General features: G+C 41.2%; 1 protein-coding gene across 1 annotated transcript in view; it reads right to left on the reverse strand.

The window, feature by feature from the left end:
* efna2b (ephrin-A2b) overlaps positions 1-22,468 on the reverse strand; it is a 97,351-nt gene extending 74,883 nt beyond the window's left edge. Inside the window, exon 1 of the mRNA XM_083557943.1 lies at positions 21,192-22,468. Within this exon, the coding sequence (XP_083414069.1) occupies positions 21,192-21,328 (137 nt within the window). The 5' untranslated portion in view covers positions 21,329-22,468. The remainder of the gene's footprint in view (positions 1-21,191) is intronic.

A 22,468-nucleotide genomic window follows, 5' to 3' on the forward strand; every position in this document is an offset into this window, starting at 1 on the left:
AGACGGGGGGAAACGGAGGGGTAGACGGAGGGGAAGACGGGGGGTGGGGGAACAGCCTCTTCCATTCTGCCCCGATCGCGTCGCCACGGCAGCTGCGGGAAATCTCCATGGCAACTCCCACCTGGGAGCACTTGTTAACATGAAAGCGGCTTTGGCCTGTATGGAGCTCAACAGGTTTGGGGTGGAAGAAACGGAGGGAAAGAGAGAAAGATGCTGGCTATCAATCCGTGTGCAATTTGTCATCAGCTTTTCTGCTTTTCTCATACAGCTCTCGCTCTCAAGGCCTTCGCTCCCTCACACTTTTTTTCTTTTCCTCCGGGAGGGAAAGAGGTGCTTCAGTGGAGACAAAGTAAAAATACAGGAAGGCCCCAAAAAAACAAAAAAAAAGGTAAAAAACTAAAAATGCATCAGAGAGCATAAAAAAACAAGAGCTGCTGAAAGCTGAAAGCAGCGTAGTCTCTGCTAAACTCATCCACGCCGCATAATTCCAAGAAAAGTCTGACGGTTCGATACAAAATTGAATGGTTTAAGTAATGACTGAGATGGGAGAGATTTTCAATTTCAAACCGAAATGTGGAGGTCATTATTTTTCCTTTTGAAGACGCCATAATGGAGCTGGCTGGAATATATTCCTGCAATTTCAAGTAGAACTACATTAATGCTAAGATACTCTTTCATCTCCTAAATCTATCTCATTTGGCCTGGCTGTAAAAAAAAAAAAAAAAAAAAAAAAAAAAAAAAAGATCGAGGGTCGGGGGTGGGGGTGGTGGTGGGAGCAGGTCCCCGAGTCCCTGATGGCAATTCGTCCACTTCATTGCTTTCAATATCAATCATAGAAAATGAGAGTTAAGTCACAGGAGTCGGGGAGATCTTTCTCCTGCCGAGCGCTGGCCGTTATTCCCATCATTCCAGCCTAGAGCGAGTCCACGAGTGAAAATCCTCAGGAGTTGCCCTGCACATGGAGGGATTTGTTCAGGCAGACACAACGTTCTGCCTTTTATTTATTAAAACACACCGCCGTGATTGTGAAGGCTGACAGGCAGCTGTTATCTACTGCATTCTTTCTCCACCAAAGCCATCAGTATTCAGCGTTACAGGTGATGGTGAGACATACAAAGCTGCTACTTTGCCCTTTCAGGTTCTGCCCAAACTCCGGCCTCGGAGAGGGTGAGAAGAGGGGGATTTTATTCACAGGTAAAAAAGTTTGATTCATCATTCCTGGGGTGAAGTCAGGCTGACAGATCGAGGAGTCCGAAGAGGCTTTAAATTTCAAATGCGCTCCTGCTTTAATACACCAACACTGTATGTGCTCATGTCTGTGTGATCCTGTCCTCACTGTAGTGTTCTGATGGAGAGAACATCCAAAATACATCGCATTTACACCCGAACCCGCGCTAGTCCTAGTTCACACGAGTCCAATCGCTGCAGCACGGCTAACTTTTAAAAAATGTAACGAGAGAAACAATACACGAATACAGACGGGACGTATTACAGTAGATACTGTGGAGATGCAAATATTACAGCAGCCCAAAAAATGTGTCTGGCTTCCAAACATCATCACTTTCCAAGACTTTCTCCTGGTGGAAAAACCTCGGAGACTAAACGCAAAACTTCATATCGATCAACAATCACACTTTTGTGTTATCGTGATTAGATCGGATAAATGTTCAGTCTTACGAGTCTCTTTCAATCAGCTGTTACTAACATATAACAACTCAAAGTGAAGATCCGATAGACAGCTGGCAGAAGCTCCTGTTACTCCAAACTGACCTTCTGAACCAATCAGAATCGAGATTTGGTAAAAACACGTACAAATGTGACTAATTAAAGCAGTGTTGAGAGAGATGTTTAGCCCGTCACATCATCTACCATGTAAAGCGCGCGCGCGCGCGCACACACACGCACACACACACACACACACACACGCACACACACACACGCACACACACACACGCACACACACACACGCACACACACACACGCACACACACACACACACGCACACACACACAGAGAAATTTGTTCGAATGTGTCCTTTCCTCCAGACTCTTGTTCTTGTGTTGGTCTCGATTGCCTCCTGCAGCTAGAATATTATATTATTAAAAGTTATTGCAGCAATAAAACACATGCAAGACTTATGTTTCAATAACCTGCGTTATAACCTTCGCTTCGGGAACAAAAACAATAAGAAACCCACGAACGTCACCTTGGAGCACGGCACCAGGGAACTCACGGTAAATAATAATAATAAAAAGATCTGTTGCCAAATAAATCACCGAAACAAAATGACGACAAAACGGCTTCAACGAGGAGGAAAAGAACAGCGTTATGGAAAAATCCAAGGCTGAAGAATCATCGATCGGTTCCTCAGAACTGCTGGGTTTCACTGTCGTCTCAAAGTCTGTTTAATGACCTTTTTCAATCTGTGGCTGAGAGTCCGGCCGATGCAACGTCTGCAAATAGCTTTAATTAAAGGAGAGGAGCGGAGCGGCGTTTCCAACGTGCAGTGGGGTGAACTGCTTACGCTCGCTCTGGTCAGGAGGTAATGGAGCGGAGTAATCAGGTAAACTGATGTTTTATTCCCTCTCTGGATTTGTTTACACCACAGTGGCGTCGGTGCGGAAGAAAAAAACTCAATCCGAATATAAAAGATAAACACTGTGGTGACGCATTTGTAGGTAATAAATCCAGATCCTGACAGGTTTGCTGTTGGAGTTCCTGAGACGACGCCCTGTGACATCATTTAGTCTACAATCAGAAAAAGAAGCTTGAAATTAACGTCTGGATGAAACTTCAACATCAAATTAATGACCCCGGAATTAAATATGAGTAACGGTTCACACGTTACACACCAAACCGGAAGAAAGGAATCAGAAGTGTTTGATTGTTCAGTAGATGTAAAAGCTCCTCTGAGCGATTTTTTCTTCATTGCCAGTGATTTATTTTATTGTAAATGCAGTAAAAGGCTGTAAAACTGTGATCAAAAATGCATTCCAAAAAGCACAGAGTCAATTCATCTCAGCGAAGCTCCACCTGTCCTCTATTTCTCTTCCTGATCTGGAGGAACTGAATAAACCCTCACTATTGCATTATTCGATTTATTTATTTATTTGTGGCCATCGCCCCGGACTTCCCATAATCTTCCTGCAGCCTTTTCATTTTCACTCCGAGCTCCGTAGTCGCTGAACCATTTCCATAATCTCCATTAACCACTTCAAATGGGTCCTTTAAGAGCACTCCAATTTACATAATCCCATTAACTCTGTGGTTACTGCGCTGCCTTTTACCACCTTCCTGCACAACATCCCATCGGAAAATTAGAAAAAGAATGCTAAAAACACACCGGGAATGGGATTTCTTTCTAGCCAGGATGTGATACAAGCTGTTTGTGACCTTCCATGAGCAGCATCAGCCACGTTCAGCTCCAGCGTTCGCTCTCAGAGGAATGAAAAGCGTCTACAAGTTTTCCATTCCAGTAATAAAAAAATAAATACAAAAAACATGCGCAAAAGTTCTCTGTTATAATACACCTTTATTTACCTCGCTGGCTAATTACCCGCTCCTTCATGACTTTTATTAGGAGTGTTGAGGCGGCGGTGAGGAAACCCGGCCCTGTGGGTCGCCCCTGTCGCGCCACATTATCATTTAGGCCCAATTACGCTCTCGTTAATGAACTATAAATTGGATTGCTGTTCCTGCTGCTGCTCGAGCTGGAATTTGTGTTGGAAAGCGCGTTCAATAACAGTGATGAAAAGTAATAAAAGGAAGGAATTGCGCTCGAAGCTGATTCGACTGCACGATGCAGGAAGACCTTCGAGCAACTTAATTTCATATGCAGTGATGATGCTCAGTAAAGAAATATATAATTAACGATTCGGATTGAATTATCGAGGAAAAGTGGTGTTATAGTCTGTATGCTGATGGATTACAGTGTAATTGTGATCATTTAATACGGAAAAATGTAAACAAATTAAAAACGGTCACAGAGGGGCGGAGTCAAACCGGAGGGCGGAGTCAGACCAGGGGGCAGAGTCAAACCGGAGGGCGGAGTCAGACCAAAAGTTTATTTTGTCTTATTTTGTATGTAAATCTTATAGTATAGTTTTTTTGATTTATTTTTACTGCATAGTTTATACTCAATATTTTTATTTGATTAAATTTTTTTATATTCTATTTACATTTACATTTCTTCAGTATTGGACAGTCGTAAAAAGAATTTCAGTCACTCTGTATGAATGTGTATGTTACTGTTTCAGATTGGATAAGTGACTCCTATGTCTGACTCCACCCCCATGTCTGAGACTCCACCCCCTGGCCTGACTCCACCCCCTTGTCTACTGGATTTATAGCGATTTGTTTGTAATAACACATTTCTGTTTTTACAGTGATCTCAAATTGATCCTTTTTTCTAAGTGGGAGGAGTCAACATTCCTCTTTTCCTGTCAATCAATTAATATACAGGAAAGAAAGCGTGTCGGAAAAAAGGTCAGTAACGAATGAGAGTAAAAACACAAACTCATTTTATATTGTATTTAAAGCTTTGTGTTTGCTTTTATACTCTGGGTATTTTCACAGCTGCCGTATCGGATTTTGCTCAGCACATACACACCAGACCATTTTCCCAACATATTCCCAAACATTCCGACTCGTCAGTTACTCGTTTATTCTACAACTAGAAGTTCGACGTGAACGAGGGACTTGATGATGTCATGAACAGGGCGAGATTTTACACCGTAACATGCATCATATAATTCTCTCTTTCTCACACACACACACACACACACACACACACACACACACACACACACAGTACAAAGTGTGATAAATGAGAGCAGCAGTGCTGCACCTGTACAGTAACAGGATGTGAGGAAACGTATCAGAAAGTGGATATTGCGACGGTGCAGAAGATAAAATGCTGCACAGGACACTGGTTGAAAGTGGATTTTTTTCCCCCTTCATTTTCTTCTTCTTCTTTAATGGTACGGCTCCACAGCCAATCAATAAGCAATCTGTTAAGGTTTTAGCCTGAGAAAATGCTCTTAATAAAGACTCCCCTTGGGCTCCACTGTGAGCATCAGAGAAACTCGAGCAACAACAGATGCCCGCTGCGGGACCGACGGCTACCTGTGTAATCCACGCCGGCCGCGCGGTAGAAGGACGATAATTCACACCACTGTGCTCCTGACGGGTTCCTGGCCAACGCCTGTGATGGAATTTTCTTAGCTCTCGGATCAGATTTCAGATTCCCAACACCCCTCTGACACGCAGCCCTGCCCTCGGTCCGGAAAAAGCAGAGAGGAAGAAAGACCCGACACACACGTGACGAATCTGAAACACACACTGTACACGCACACGTGTTCGCTGTAAATCAGTGCACGTTAATCAGCGGCGGAGATCTGAACTCGTTAAAGGGCATTTTTTTTATATTTATAGGTTTTACAATTATTTTTACATTAACACATAAATAAACTTTTTTTTTAATCTGGAAAAATTATGTCAAAATAAATCATTTAGAAAGAAAGAAAGAAAGAAAGAAAGAAAGAAAGAAAGAAAGAAAGAAAGAAAGAAAGAAAGAAAGAAAGAAAGAAAGAAAGAAGATTTGAGAATAAATATTATTTCGCTTATTGGCGCTTCTGAATTCTTGACTCTGATTGATCAGAAGGTTTTGAGTTATTTTTTGTTATTATTATTTCAGCATCTTTTCTCTGCCTTTCTCTTTATTATTGTTACTTAAAATATGAAAAGAAAAGCAAAAAAGCAGAAGTTATACACTGATACACGCGTCATAACGTCACAACAGCCAGGAGACATCTGGTGCAGCTTAAAGTCAGGAGATGTTTCTTCATCATTTCTGGAATGAGTCTCCAGTGTCAGAGATTTGTAACTACATTAAATCTGTTCCTTTGTATTTTCAATCACAGAAAAGTCAAGCAGCAGATTTTGTTTAAATCATTTCAAACAAAAAGGATAAACAGGATGTCAAAACGAATGATGCTTAGAGTCGCTATAACGTCTCAAAATAAACGTGACAAACTATGACGTGTTAATCACAACATAAAGAACAATTCACTGACCAACTGCTGCAGAATTAAATCTTTTAGTGTCTTTAAATCTGCTCTGAATTCCTCCTTTTTTTGAAAAACATTCAAGTGATTTTCTTTTTTTTATGTTTATTTTAATTATTTATTGTATTTTTTATTCTTGGAAAACACTTTGAGATGTGACTTTGAAAGACGCTATATAACAGAAAGATGATGACAATAATAATAATTATTGTTATAATATAATATTTTTAAATATAATTATTATTACTATAAACAGTCAATCAGCAACATTTATAGCGTTTCAAATAGCTGACTGTATAATCCCCCCCCCCCCCCCCCAGGGGCCAATCAGGAGCCTGGAGAATCTGAACCTGCAACAATAAAGGAAGCTTTACTTTCACGCAGAACAACTTCATAAACTTTTCGCTGGAACAGCACAAAACGCTGGATACATAAATACCAGGGACACAAAAATGACACAACAATTCAACACGGACCCCGAGCGCTTTACAGCGGAGCTCCAACACGAACTGGGCAACCAATTAAAGACGATGTGAAGGCCTGAGGCAGTTCTAATACTCTCCATCTCTCCTGTCCATGCAGGCTGAGTGCTACTTAGCAGAGTGCTAGGAGAGCGTTTCTTCTAAACAGGCAGGAGAGAGCGGGCACAGTGCCCTCCAGAGACGCAGAGATTAAGGGCAGCATTAAGCAGCCTGCTGCTGTGTTCCAGCGCGACCCGCCCTATTAAACAACGTGAAACCAGACACGGACGTGAACGCAGAAAGACGAATACGCGCTACGGCACGTGCTCTAAACACAACGACTGTTTTTACGATCTTGATTTTCATTTCTAAATCGATATACATGGTGCAGAGCGGATATTACGGGAACACTGATACGGCTTTTGCTGAGCGGCTCGTTGCTACCTGCGTATACATTTCAAGTAAACTCGTGTTCCCATGACACATAATCCATACATGATGGACTAACAGTGCATTCTTCTTTAACCGCCACATTAGACACAAGTAAGTCTGATAGACTGGGCTTTTGAAGTGATCCGAGTGCCCACTGCACTTTTAGTGGTTACACACACACACACACACACACACACACACACACACACACACACACGGAGACCATCCACATCCTCCAAAGCTGTTCAAACTGATCAGCCATGCAAACCGGCTCAGCTAGCAAGTCATAGTTTCTTTGAAAGAAAGCGTGAACAAAGAGCCTTCAGCTCCCCTCGGCGTGTCCCCATACCTGAGTCTTGTCTCTGCTTTAATTACACCTCTGAAGAGTGTAAACGTGAACCTGAGGAACCCACACGCTGTGGACTGAGTCAGCAAGTCCACTTTCTATGGGAACTCCTGTTAATTGCGACTCCAACAGGGATGATGGAGCAAGAAAGGAATGGGAGGTGGAGGTGGAGGGGATGGACTGCTGGACCACTGAAATCCTTTTAGCTAAAGCTAATGTGGCAGAAAAGACTCTTCCAGTGGAGTCTCTCTCAGTCACGTTAATCCCTGTATGTGGAGCGACAAAGAGTTCAGTCGCCTGGTGCTTCCGAAGATTCCCTCATTGCCCATTCCTCAGGCAGATTACACCGAGCCCCTGGTCACTGCGACTTCCACCTGTAGGTCGGTCCTGAAATCAGGTCCTGAAACCTGCCTTGCGAAAGTAGCAAGAAAACGCATGAACGTAGTTTCGTCTTCAGCTTCTAGAGGAAAAATAAAGCTTGAAACACACATAATTCACTTTTTCGCAGATTTTGTGATCTATTATTCTCATGTACTGTAACGCAGCTTTGAGACCATGTCCATTATGAAAAGTTTTATAGAAATAAACTTGAACTAAGAACATGAGACAAAGGAGAAGATCTCCAGTGACTCGAGCAGGAGCTCAAGACCAGCATAAGTATCTCGCTTTGAAAAACAACTTGCTCTAACAGCGACTCTAAAAAACTCTGAACGAGTATCAATCGGAACATTAAGACAAACTGCACAGAGAAGAAAAAATCCATGAGATAATCTTACAGCTACGCTTCTTCATGCTAATCTAAAATTCACCCGCGAAGCTAATCCAACCGTTTCAGCCTTTCCTGTCTTCTCACCAGGCCTTTTCATCCTAGCAGTTTTCCACTTTGGTACAGCTGTCCTCCAGTCACCCTAAACCATCTCCGTTACCCGCTGATGGGTGTTGGCTCTGGAAAGCTCTTTCCATGGATAGTTCATCATAGGAAACCCATTTAAAAAAGCACATCTTGAAAAGTCCTTCGCTTTAGGTGTGGTTATGAATGCTGATAATGAGCCGTGAAATTCTTCCCTGTCCCGAGTAGACGCTGAGATAGCAGACAGTGGCTTTTTGAAAAGAAAAAAATGAAAAAAACGCTAAGTGCTTGGACACCTGGTGAGCAAAGTAGTTACCCAGACAGCTGCCAAAAGCTTTTGGAGAAGAGAAAAAATATACCAACACGCATGACTATTAAACAACATGCAAGGCTGAGAGGCTATTTTCTGTGCACGCTGGTAATTGTGTGCACCGAGGTATAGTTTATGGACGACTCCGACTGGGCTCTGGGACTCACAAATGTCATGCTTACAGCATACACGTGCTTATTTCTCTATGAACAGATATGAAAAAGAATATCCAGAGGATGCACAGAAACGGAATAGATAGCCAGACTAGCGTGAAAACAGACGCGTGGGATTTCTCGCAATAAGGATATCAATGGTCCTGAAATATGAAATATCTGATTAGTTTTGAAAACTGATGGTGAACAGGTCAACTGGTCCGTTTGCAGATTTCTCCGAGAACCAAATACGTAGCCCTCGTCAAGCCAGACCAACCATTCACTTCCATGGAGACCAACAAAGCTCACCAAGGAACCTTAAAGCCTTCTGGAGGAGTTTCTCCTTTCAAGAGTAAATCCTGGAATTAAAGATATAGTTCTATAGGGTGGGTTTTCTCTTCAGCCTCTTAAAAGACTGCGATCCTCCTTTTAGCCATTGACTCTTTTCAGGACAGAATGTAAACAGCTATGTTAATGCAATGGAACACACTTTCCAACACCGATTCACAGGGTTCTGAGGGTTCCTGTTACACACCTCATGCCTTATGATATGTGTTTTTATATATATATACACACACACACACACACACACACACACACACACACACACACACACACACACACACTCCTCCCATATACATCTTAAAAATCTCAAAATATAATAATAGTTTTTTTTTTTATCTTTTATCCTTTATCGTTTTTTCACTTCAGTAATGTAGCTGAGAAACAGCAGAATCGATAATTGTTCCACAGGAAGGAGATCTGTAGTGACTCTGGAAATTATATTTCACATAAAATTTGGAACTATTTAATGCACAAAAGCCAAAATGTTCGATTTTGAATCAATCATCAAGACAAATGCGTGTAAAACTTCAGCTCCATTATTATTATTATACATTATATTACACCAAAGGCACTTGATGCCACTCCAATGTTGGCACTTCCTCAAAGTTCTTGCACATAGCCGAAGCACTTCTTTGTTTTTTATGGCCTGTAATTTGTCTTTACAGTAGGATGAACAAGAAAAGGGCTTCTCTAATCCTATTAGTGCAGCACCTGAGCTGGAATGGCTAATCCTGTTTAAACTCACTACCCAAGCTCTATAATCCCCCCATATCCAGATGTTCAGCTGACTCCACCATCACCCAGAGGTGAGAGGGCAGTTTATCATCACAGGGTGACCTGTAGCAGCGGTCCGGTGTGGATTAATCCGAGCCCAGGCTGCAGTATTCTGGTTTGAGGAGCACACAGAAGAGGAAGGAGAACGGCTTGCTTTGCAAGTTGTGGTTTTTTTTGGATCGCATGTTCTGCTGGAGAATCTGAAAAGTATCATATTCGCTGGAATATTCGACATCCTGTGTCAGTTGCTGGATAGAGTTTGGCATTGCGGCTAAATTTAGATCCTGCTCTGTTTTCTACAGGTGAAAATGGATTTCGTTTTCTCTTCTGTATCTGTAGCACTCAGAAATAACACTTAGCGTTTCCTGGCCGGCGCAAGAGCGTGAGCGCGGATCAATCCGTAATCTCAGATGGAAAACGTTTGTCAAATTGAACACCTGGTAAACATGTGGTTGAAAGCCCTGTACTTGTTGTAATGATGTGACCTGCAGTTTATACTGAAGTCTGCATTCAAACTGGACTCGGTATTAAAACGTTTGTTGCTCAGACTCTAAACAGCGATCGATCCCTCCACAGTTTTAACATCTACACGTGAACTCAATTGGACTTTAGGACTAAAGATCTGTAGTATGCAGTTGATTTCTGGTAAAACTTACAGCAGATTGTCCCTTTCAAAGTCGATATTTCCCTTCACTGGAACTAATATTCCCAAACAGTGTTCCAGGATGATGATGATGCTCCTGTACACAAAGCGAGCTCCATGAAAATGTGAAGATTGACCTGGAAGAACTCGAGTGTCCTGCGCAGAACCCTGACCTCCTCAACCTCCGTGAACAGTAAAGTGCGGAATTTATCCGGATCGAGTTCTTCTTCCGAGAGTGATGGTCAGGGGTGCACATACTTTTAGCCATCCATTGTGGATGAACTCATTCACCAGTAACATCAATTACCGAAGAGGTAAGAGTTATTGATGCTGGTGCTGATGATGAGCAGTTAGTTGTGTAGTTAACTGATATTTTGCTTCCTGTTTGAAGATGCTTATGAGACATTTACAGCAAAAAAACTCCAACGTCAGCACTTTTGAATCTTCAGGACGTTTCCTCCTGAAGCTGCGATTTTATAAACACTGTAGCAAATCAGAACGTTGTGAAAGGTTTTGGTGAAGCTAGCTAGCTGTGTTTCTAGCTAACACTTCTAGTGTGTATCATGTCATGAAGGTTGTTCTTATTTAGTGTCTTGGATGATGATGAGAATCCTAAATCCACACACACACACACACACACACACACACACACACACACACTTGAGATTAAACTCTGCCGGTTGTTTCGAGTTTCTTTTCAGATAACGAAGCGTTTCTTCTCTCGGTGGGTGCAGTTTATTTCTTCTCTAAACGCTGCCGTTCTTTTGTTTCCGCTGGAGTTCGCAGTTTTTCTTTAAATGCTTCTCATTAATGGTGTTTGGCTCCATTTAGCCGTAACTGCTCTGCTGTTGTAAAGTAAAGTTACTCTGAAGGCTGAAATGCTGCGTGTGAAATGACGCCACTGACAGGATTTACATTTCACTTTCTCGTCTCGCTAAACGTTTCGGTTTCTCCGTCTGAAGCAACTCTGAAATGTTCACAGCTTCAAGCTGTGGTCCTGATGGCCTGAATACTTCACCTACACATTTAGGGTGAGTTATAGAGCATTTCTGCTCCTAACAAGCAATCAGAGTGAACACAGAGTGAACACAGCATCGTGTCCCCGAGTGCAAGTTCACAAATTGTTCTGCTATATTACTGTATTAGATCACAGCCTGGTGTTCGTGCTGACGCTCTGCTCCCAGGTTCCTTTCCCAAGCAGGACGTTTATAAACAGCAGACAAGCGTACAAGCTGCCTACAGATCTTCTCTTAGCGCTTCTGCTTTAAAGGGAAATATAAAAAAACGTTTAAAAAACATTTCGAAAACGTATAATACTCTAATACAGCTTCAGCTTTGTTCTGCTCGTTTCAGGAAAACATTCACAACATAGGAGTCATTACATTATATATGCGAGACATTTGGTCCACACAGGAAGCTCTTAAACGTGACTTATGACACCTAAACATTCTACAGAGTTTCCTCAGTCAACAACAGATAGCGACGGGCCAAACACGGACCTTCACCAATAAGATTTATTTCCATACCTTGCTCTCAGAGAGCAGATGTTTCCACTACATGCTGCATGTAAACAAACCAGGAAAAATACCAAGCAGAGAAAAGATTCTTAAATAAAATGCCGTAAAAGGACACAAAGTCCAATAAATACCTGGGATTAAAGCAGGCGGATCTTAATCAGAACCGAAGTGTTTTTCTAATCCGTCTACTTAAGCATCAGCTTCTACATGTTGTTCCTGCCATGTTTTTCTGCTCACCACTGTTGTAAAAAGTGTTTATGAGTTTCTAATCCTTCCTGTCAGATTAAACACGGCTCCTGTGCCTTTCCTCTGCGGATCTGCCGCACACTGGATGTTTTTAGTTTTCCGCACCACCTCGACTGATAAGCGAGAGCAGTATGGGAATCTGAGGAGGTTCCTCTGGTACCAAGGTCACATCTTTGCCCAATAAGTGTGAAGCTGTTTACGAGTCCGTGTGTGATTTTGTGCCTCATGACACCCCGTGATGATCGGATAATCGCATGAACGATTAATTATACAAAAGCATCTGGTGAGCATCGTATATTCCTCCATCATGATGTTCTTCACCGCCGGTCACAGCTACAGAACTAACAGGACAGCAACAGTGTGTTTACGTGTTCCAAACACAATCAGATAACTGGTCAAAAATGGTCAATAATCCGATGCATCTACATGCACTTAAGTAATTTGATAACGAGAAGAAACCGAGTCTACAGGGAGAAAAAAAAAAAGTCAGACTTACGCCGTAATCAAATTTCAAGTATCAAAGCTATTAGTTTAATTACATTCTCCAGCAGTAAGGTGGACGCGACGCCATGTTTTTTTACCAATCACCTGATAGACCCCCTTTAAACCACAACAAGTCAAATCATCACGTTTCACTGCTATTCAGCCCACAATCATGGAGAAAGATTTCTCCTGCAAGTCGTACTTACAAAGTCCACGTGAAGTCTCTCAGAACGTGCACGTGTTGGTACCATTTCTACTGAAACAGGAAGTCAAGGCGGGTCCCTTGTTAGACTCGCAGGGTTAAACCGTACTGTATCGTGGAGAGATTCAAAAAAGCATTCGATCGGATGGGAGATCTGATGAGAATCTAAAATGCGCAATGATGTCATCAGAATAACGATAAAACTAACGGACTTATCACAATGTGCTTTTTATGAGATTTTTGATTCTGGTTTTGACCGAAAAATGATTTGACATTATGTTTTTTGCATTTTAAAATGTTGAAAAAAAAATTATATATATATATTTTTTTTTTGTACCCTGTTTTTAATTTAATTGAATTGTTTATTGTACTCAAAATATCTTCAACATTAATTAATGTATCTTTAAACAACACTACAGTGAGAGTCTCATACTATTGATCATGTAATAGAAATGTCTTTAAGAATCGTAATAAAATGTAAAATTGTAATTTTAATTGCAGAAATCTTTACTGTGCAGAATAAATTTAATTAATTAAATAAAATGCTGCTTTCCTGTGCAGATCAGACGTATTTACTAAATTAATTGAGTTAATATACTAATAATAATTAATTTAATAAAAATTGTAAAAAAAAAAAAAAATTATATTTGCATTAAAGTATAAATCGCAAGAAAAAAAAAAAGAGTAAATCCTGAGGGCTGCATTTCCGAAAACACAAACTTCCTTTCTATTTCATATTTTTCTTTTTTGGTCGAAGCTGAAAAATAAGCCGACTGTGTGCCAACTATGAGGAAGCAGCTCACACTCACAAACATGTGCGCACACACACACACACACACACACACACACACACACACACACACACACACACACACGCACACACCTGCCACATTGAGGAGTGTGACTGTAAGACACACACAGTTGTTTAGATACAGAAACACTGGAGAAAAGCTGAATTGGTGAAGCTCAGGAGTGTGTGGGTTTGTGTGACCATCCAGCTCGACTGTACATCAAACCCCGTCCCAGCTGGAGTCCACGGCTGATTGTACGCTTGGTGTTTTTAGAGGAAAAGCTTCGGCCGTTTCAGTTCAGCCTTCCCATAACCCCAGAGCCTCCATCTCACATCAAACCTCCAGAAAACAGCGTTTTTATTCTTGCTCTGAAAGAATGACGGGTTTGACACGTCTGTGATTCAGGAGAGAGAAACTCCCAGGTGAACTGGACTGCTACACGTCTCCCAGGCTTCCCTGCATTCTCCAAATCCCAAACTTTTCTCCAGTTGTTTTGAAGGTCGAAGCTCACTGTGCTCTGTGCTAAAGCAAACACTCGCTCTCTCACGCCAAGCCAGGAACATGTGGGACGTGGAGCAGCGACCACTGTGAAGATCGCCTACATATATATATATATATATATATAAAAATACACACACAGTGCGGCCCAGAACTGTTTTTCCATTTAAAGCTTTTTATAGCGTTAATATTATAATAAGTAAATATTACTCAATATTCTGTACTATTTTTAGATCTCGTTTAAAAGAAAAGTCTCCTACAGACCAAATGATCTCAAATCATCAGATTTTCCTTGTGTCTCATTCCACTGAAGCGTGTGATCAGACATCACTGTGAGGAATCAGATCGAAAATGGACCAGAAGATTTACATTAACTTGGAGTCCATGCAGCTCAAATTCATAACCCAATACGAAGAAACCGAAACGACTACCAAACAAATTCTTTCTAGTATTTCACTCGGGTTGCAAAAATCTTTGTGTTAAATTAGAAGGATTTTTACTCAATTTGATTTTCAGACCACAGAGTGTTTATTTAATGTTCAACTAATTGTTCAACAAACAGAACATCTAACATTTAAAATTCTATGATCTCAAAGCCGAAGACGAGGAAAAGTTTTAAAATCATATTAATATACTGAACAATAAACTTTTACATTTTAATTTGTTATTTAATTTAATTTCTTATAAATCACTTTGTCCAAAGAATGTACACAATTATATAAAAAAAAAAAATAATAATAATATATATATATAAATGGAGCATTCTTGAATAATAAAAAGAAATTAAGTAATCATTAATATGAATATTTACAAAAATCGACTTAACAGTCCAAAACTTTCCTCAAAATAAAATTAATTCAGGTACATTAGGTCAAAATAATTTCTAAAATCCAGCGTAAAAATAATCATAATTTTGGGAATTTTAGCTACAGAAACAAATACAACATAAATTAATTTGAGAAATTTCGGACACTTTGGCGTTAACTAATGTGAAGCGACTTACATATGAAATATTTCATTTTCAGGAGATTTCCCAGAATCCTGATATTTAAATAGAAATACGAGGTGGATTTTCTGCAGTTTGGATATAATGTAGAAACGTAGGTGATCATTTTGTAGTTTACACTGAAACACGTGAAGAAAATGAAAACCCTGTTTACTTTTACACGTCAGTTAAACTGCACTTTTCCGATTAGATCCCATGAAATAAAACAGAGGTCAGCGTGAGCTATTATTTCTACACAATATTATTTACTATTATTTCTACACAAACTGTTTACACGGAAATTTCTTCTTTGTCTTTAAACTGCATAAATACATTTTTTTGTTTCAAATCATAAAGTACAAAACTGTAAAAAATAAATAAAAAAAAGAAGGCAGGATAGAAATCTGACAGTGACGTATTTACACGAGTGTTAATCATCATCAGTTCTCTTTACTGTTAAATATCTTCAGCTCATTTAGTTTACACGCTTTATCATCATCATCATCATCATCATCATCATCGTCGTCTCTCATCCGTGCATCAGATAAAACCACAAAACCATGTATGGTTAAACTTTTATAAATATATATTGATGTGATTTAAATGCAAGAGCGTTTGGTTGCTCGGGGGCTCAGGAGGATGAAGAGCAGTTTGGACTCGTCTGAGATTCTGACTCGCACTTTATTTAAAACATATAAAGCAGCTGTGGGAGAGCTCTGTTCCACTTTTTCCACCATAAATAGTGTACGCTGAATAGACGAGTGGTGAGAAAACAAGCCTCAACCCCGTGAGGCTGCTTAAAAAAAGCAGGAATAAAGCACACACACACACACACACACACACACACACACACACACACACACACACACACCAGGACTCCATGTCCAGGGCTTGATAAGCTGAGAGCCGTGTCCCGTCCCGATGCGAGTGAAATAAAACCCGTTGCCGAGACGCAACTTTCTGTCAAATCAGGACTCCGACAGCTCAAAAATCGCTTTTTTTTGGCGAGAGGGATCTCTATTCTCTGAGCACCGACATCAAATCCAGTTTGGAGTCCTCTCAGTGCACGTGACTGCCGACGTGGAAAATGAATGTGGGTCACGCATTAAAATGTATGAGAAGTGCAGAAGGTGTGATGACGTGCTGGTAGCTGCTGTTGCTGGGTATAAAAACACAGAAGGAAATAAACGCACAAACGTGTTTGTTCAAAATCTGCATTTCGGTTGAAATTTATTAAGAAATAACATCGAACGAACGGATTTGAGTTTATCAGCGAGCGTTAAGTCACGGATTACAGGAAAAATTGCAAAATGTGCATGGGGTCAAATTTCATATTTATAATAAATAAATAGATAAATAACCTACAATCTGCAACTCATACGTTTTATTCCGTCTTCTGAAGCAGTGTATGAGAATATACAGAGAAAATACATAATGACGGCTATTGAATTTAATATTATCAGACGTGTGTGTGTGTGTGTGTGTGTGTGTGTATACTTATATTTAATATATACTGTATATATTTAACCTACACCTAATATTTTTACTTTTCCAAAACCCCCAGATGGAACGAGTCGAGAAATCCAGCTGCAATTTGGCAAAAAAATTCATCCCGTCATTATTGAGTCTCTCCTCATAAATTTCTTTGACTCCCTTTTTTCAGTTGTCCTGAAAGCTGAATACGTTCTACTCGAATGATCCTGTGTGCCCGTCGCTCGCTCTCAGGCGTGGGACGTACGATCCGAACCCAATTTTGGGCCAAGGAGATAATATTTCTGCAGTAAGCAAAAAAATAAAAAATAAAACCCTGACATTCACGATGATGGCTGAGGGTTTGAGGCGGTGGACGCTCATGACTCCAATGCTGCATTTCCATAACTTTGATTAACATTGGAAATGAATGCTGTGTCCTGCAGTCAGAACTCGGCTCTGGGACTCGTGTTTTCTCAGGGAGGTTTTATTTATTACTGACTGCTGAACTTGTCCTCGATGCTGATCGCTTCACACACCGTTTTCCTTAACGAGAGGTCCGAGAGCGTGAGGCCGGGGCAGGATACGAACAGAAAATTGACTTTTCTCATTTATTGTCTTTGAACGGAGGAAAAAGAATCCGATTGCTACGTTTGTACGTCCAGTTTTACGTGTGATAGCGATATTAAATAAAGAAAAGCGAAGTCTGGATTCTGTGTGATTGCGCTTAAAAAAAACCACAATTATAAAATCCGTCCTTCAACTTCTAAACGTATTTTTATCCATTTTTATTATTGTTCTCTCGCGAATGAAAAGAAACGTCCTGGCTTTAAATGGTCAATGTCAAAAAGCTGCTCCTGACTCGAATTACTGAGATCAGGGTTAAAGCCAAATGTACATCTGACCTCCACAGAGCTCTGTAACTCAATTCCCCTCATACAGCAATCCAACAAATATAGTCCGGAGTCTCACAGAAACCAAGCCGACGTGACTCCGGGTCCCATCCCACAGGATGCAGTGTGTCTTTTTAAAACTGGACCCTGCTGACCGCCGTTCCCACTTAATCAAATTTACAAACCAGCGATCGTGCCGCGTCCTGCGCTACGTCCGTTTAAGTGCATTCCTGCTTCCCAGGACCGCTGCAGACGCGCAAAACCACTGGGGACAAGGAGGAAAAACTTGAGTGATTTAATGGCTCAGATGAAACGAAGGAGATCGAGTCGGCTCTCGTGACGGTCCTGCGTGGGATTCGATCACGCAATATTATCGTAATAATGCTACTCGCTCGCCGTTTCAGTACAAAAATACACCCCGAATGCTTTGTGACCTTGAGGGGAGCAGGTCGTGTTCCAAGCAGATGGAACACTCATTAGTGCTCAGTGGGTAATTTCAGGGGAGATGGTTTTCACACACAATGAAGAAGAAATTAAACAGTAAATCACCGCCCCCTTGACGCCATAAATTAATTACAAGGGCCCAAGTACACACGTGTAGTTGGTTTGCACAACGTGGGCAGGATGACCGCAAAATCGCTTCAAAAATTGTTCAAATAAATGAAATAAAATAAAGCCACAACGCGAGTGCGGGACATTTTCAGCAGTTTAGAAAAATATTTCATATAAGAGATTTACACGTGCAGCCGTTTTCCACTCGAACAAAAACACTAAAACTCATAAACATATACATTTAATACAAATCTTTTTACACCACACAGGAAAACATTTCTTTAAAGTTCTTTTTCACCGAAATAAAATGCTTGTGACGTCTATAAAGCTATAAACGATTCTCTCTGAATCTCACTTCAGCCCTGCGCTCCATTTCTTGTGTTCAGCTTCACCATTCCAGGAGAACTACCCTGCTCAGACGCTTGAGAAAATGGCGGACAAAGTCAACGTTCCAGCAAAACCCAAGTGTAACGCCACCTAGAGGATCGTACAAACTAAAAACCACCACGAATCCAGTTCCGGCTCCAATCATTACAATGTACATGAGTGTATTTACGAAAATACAATAATATACGACAATAAATCATACACAGACGTCGTGTCAGGACTCGCGAGGTTCTTTTCTCCGGGCCATAAAAAAAACAGGCAAAAATACGCAGGAAAATGTTCAATGTGACAAATTTGAACAAAACTTGATGTTTTTGTGTAAATAAAATCTTCACTGCTCATTTACTAAACTGAATCGATGTCTACAGAGTTCACGCTACATCACCAGGAGACACGGACCTGAATTTAACATACTACAGGAACCTATAAAGCACACACACACACACACACACACACACACACACACACACACCTATTTAATCTAATTATATTCACACTAAATGAGAGTGCGTCGGCCGTGTGCTCCTCCTGCCCCAGCTTCACTCCCTCTACACCCAAATTGTGTTTTTTACCCCAAACCCTGAAAGAAAACATTACATTAAGAGCGCTTCACCAGAAGGTCCATGATCAGGTGTAACGTGAGGAGCAGTTATTCTCCAACATGAACCTTATAAACTCAGACAGAAGACAGAAGAGTCCACACACACACACACACACACACACACACACACACACACACACACACACACACACACACACAGTCTATTAATCAAATAAAGTTTTTTTAAAAGTTTCTGTTTTGGACACACACACACACACACACACACACACACACACACACACGTGCGTGCGCACATCTACGCACATGTATGTGCACAAATGTTCCCGGCACACATGTTCCTCACACACACACACACACACACACACACACACACACACGTGTTCCATCAGAGCTGTGAGGAGAAAAATCAGTCAATGTCTTAAAAAATTCCAAAAGTTTAGGAGGAGTCGTTGTTTCTGGGCTTTCAAAATACAATTTCATGATCCTAAACAGTACGTGTGTGTGTGTGTGTGTGTGTGTGTGTGTGTGTGTGTGTGTGTGTGTGTGTGTACTGTAGTTAAACTGTAGATCAACTCTGCGTTTGCTGCGTGTGTCTGGATTTATGTCACTGGCAAGATTCCCTACAATGCTTCATTCGGGTTACAAATCAAAATAAATAGAAGGCCAAACTTCTTTCCTCAGTAGAGACAACACACACACACACACACACACACACACACACACACACACACACACACACACACACGGCAAATTCAAGAGTCAAGACTTCAGAAACACCTACAAAACAATGATTTCAAAATTCTTACTAAACTTTATGACTTAAAGCCCTTTCTCACACACACACACACACACACACACACACACACACACACACACACACATCACAGAGTCAAACTCCAAATATGTGGGATTGTATATGAAGCCTTGCAGACTGCACACAAAAAGCTCAGCCTTCTGCCACACTGGAGCTCGGCCCAAGACTCTAAGCACAGTGTGTGTGTGTGTGTGTGTGTGTGTGTGTGTGTGTGTGTGTGTGTGTGTGTGTGTGTGTGTGTGTGTGTGTGTGTGTGTGTGTGATGGGGGTAGTTTTAAGATTTCATCTCACAATGCGAACCACATGGTGATCTGAGAGTAAACGTCTACGAGAAATACAACTGAATTCAGAAAACACACTTTCAAAAATTAAGATTTATTTTAAATTATATATAAAAAGATGGTGAGATTAGAATTTAATATTTTATCATTTATATTTTATACACACACATACACACACACACACACACACACACACACACAGCTTTCTGTCATGTAGTGATCATATAGAAACCTACTGATTCCTAGATTCTCCATGAGAAGCAGATCTGCACTGCTCACCTGCACACGTGAATCAGATTTCACACTCAGGAATATAAATAATAATAATATCATGACGTATGCGTGTGAAAACGTTGGAACGGAGTGTGTTCAGTAATTCAGTACACGTATGAGTGTTCCAGCTCTACTGTACTGCTGTTAGAACACCAATAATAATAATAATAATAATAATAATAAACTATTATAAAACCCTGCGTTTATTTCTCTCAAAAACTTTCTTGCGAAATAAAACTGAGCGCAAATGATCAAAACTCAAATCAATAAATACTCAATAATTACAGCAATATGTTTTGGGGTTTATTTATCAATAAAGAGAGAAACTGAAGAATGAAATTTACCCCCATAATAAATAAACGTTCAGTTCAAGGTTCAGGTTGGAGGTTGGAGGTTCTAGCGGCCTTCTGCTTTCACAGCTGCGGAACTTTATATCCGTTCGAAAGTTAAAGTTAAAGAAAAGTTAAATCAATTAAAAAAAACCTTCAATAAATAAACTTTATAAAAAAATTGTGATTAATACTTTTTTTATTTAAAAAAAAATTATCTTTTTTTAATGATGATAATAAGAAAGGAATTTATTTGCATCTCAGTACTGAGTTTGAGAGTCGCTGCATTACAAAATATTCATATGAAATATTAAATATTAATATAAATAGTCCACTTGCCATTTGGCAATAATTATATATATATAATGTTTATTTATTTAAAAATTATTAATTATTTAATTATCTTTTTTTTAATGTGTAATTATTTGTGTGTACTTTTTTGCACTCCGTGTGTGTGTGTGTGTGTGTGTGTGTGTGTGTGTGTGTGTGTGTGTGTGTGTGTGTGTGTGTGTGTGTAAAAGCCTGCGTACCTGGGATTGGTGCTGTTCCAGTACACAGCATATCTGTCTGAAATGATCTTGCTGTCATCTGCCCAAACTGTGACCCAAAACAGCATCATCAAAAGTGTCAACTCCATCTGATAGACACCAAAGTGTCTGTCCATCATGTCCAATCTCAATCCAAACAAGTCAGAAATACTGCACAGAGCTCTTCTTCTCCCTGCTCTTCTCTCGGTGTTCTTCTCTGTCTCTCTACAGAGGAGCTGGGATCAGATGCTGCTCAGCTCACGTGCAGAAATAAAGCGTTTAATAAGAGCACTCATTGCAGTCTTCATGCAGTCTTCACTCGGGTCTCCAGGTGAGAGGAAAGTCGAGCTCCTGTGACTCGCACGAGGTTTTCTATCAGCGCGTTTCAGAGCTCATCAGTTCCCATTCAAACTCACAGCGTCAACTTGGGCACGCTGACGTCGCGCGAGCTCACACCTACAACCGCGTGCAGCATGGCCAAGCCTTATCTCCGTGCACGTGAGGGGGGGGGGGGAATAAACCTACTGATGAAGATGAAGGTGGTGATGAAGATGGTTGTGTTGGTGGTAATAGAGCGATATTAAAGATATCGCGTGTGGAGTCGGGGTGCACGCGCGGCGAACCGTGTGCGTTTTACATCCATTCCAACTTGCGAAGGAGGAAACTTTCCTCTCGGTGGAGACAGCGCGAGCTGGAAAGCACGCAAAACACGTGCAAACGACAAGCTTGGACACTTTGTCAATGAGTGCGCCTCCTCTTCCTCCCCGTGCACACGTCCGGGTCCGAACAGAACCGCGTCAATACACTCCTGTCTCTGCGCGCCCGCGCGCGTGTGGGGGGGAAAAAAACACAGCAGGAAAGAAAACACGTTATCCGGTCAGTGGATGGAGTCAGAGCGCGCGCCTGGAGGACAAGCACCGTGCCGGCTGCGCGTGTCACGTCATGTGAAAGTTGCCCCGCTCCTCGCGTGCGCTCAGTCTTCTGTCTCCTCTGTCCAGCTCCAAATCAGACGCACCGCATCACTGAAGTTCTCCTTCGTCCAGTGTTTTCCTTCCGCCCGCCCACACACACACACACACACGCACGCGCGAGCAGCTTCTAGTTCTCACACTAAACAACCCCACAGCGACCCCGGCAACATTCTACCGAACCCTGGTACCGCTCTGCTCCTCGGTCTCGCGTGCACGCTCTCGGTCGCGCTCGGTCTCGCGCTGAGTGACTGAGTAGCTCTCCATTCACGCGCGCGCCGTGTGAGCTGCACGCCGGAGGGGAGGGGCTAC

Source organism: Silurus aristotelis (assembly GCF_946808225.1).
Source record: "Silurus aristotelis genome assembly, chromosome: 13".
In the NCBI taxonomy this organism is placed as follows: Eukaryota; Metazoa; Chordata; class Actinopteri; order Siluriformes; family Siluridae; genus Silurus; species Silurus aristotelis.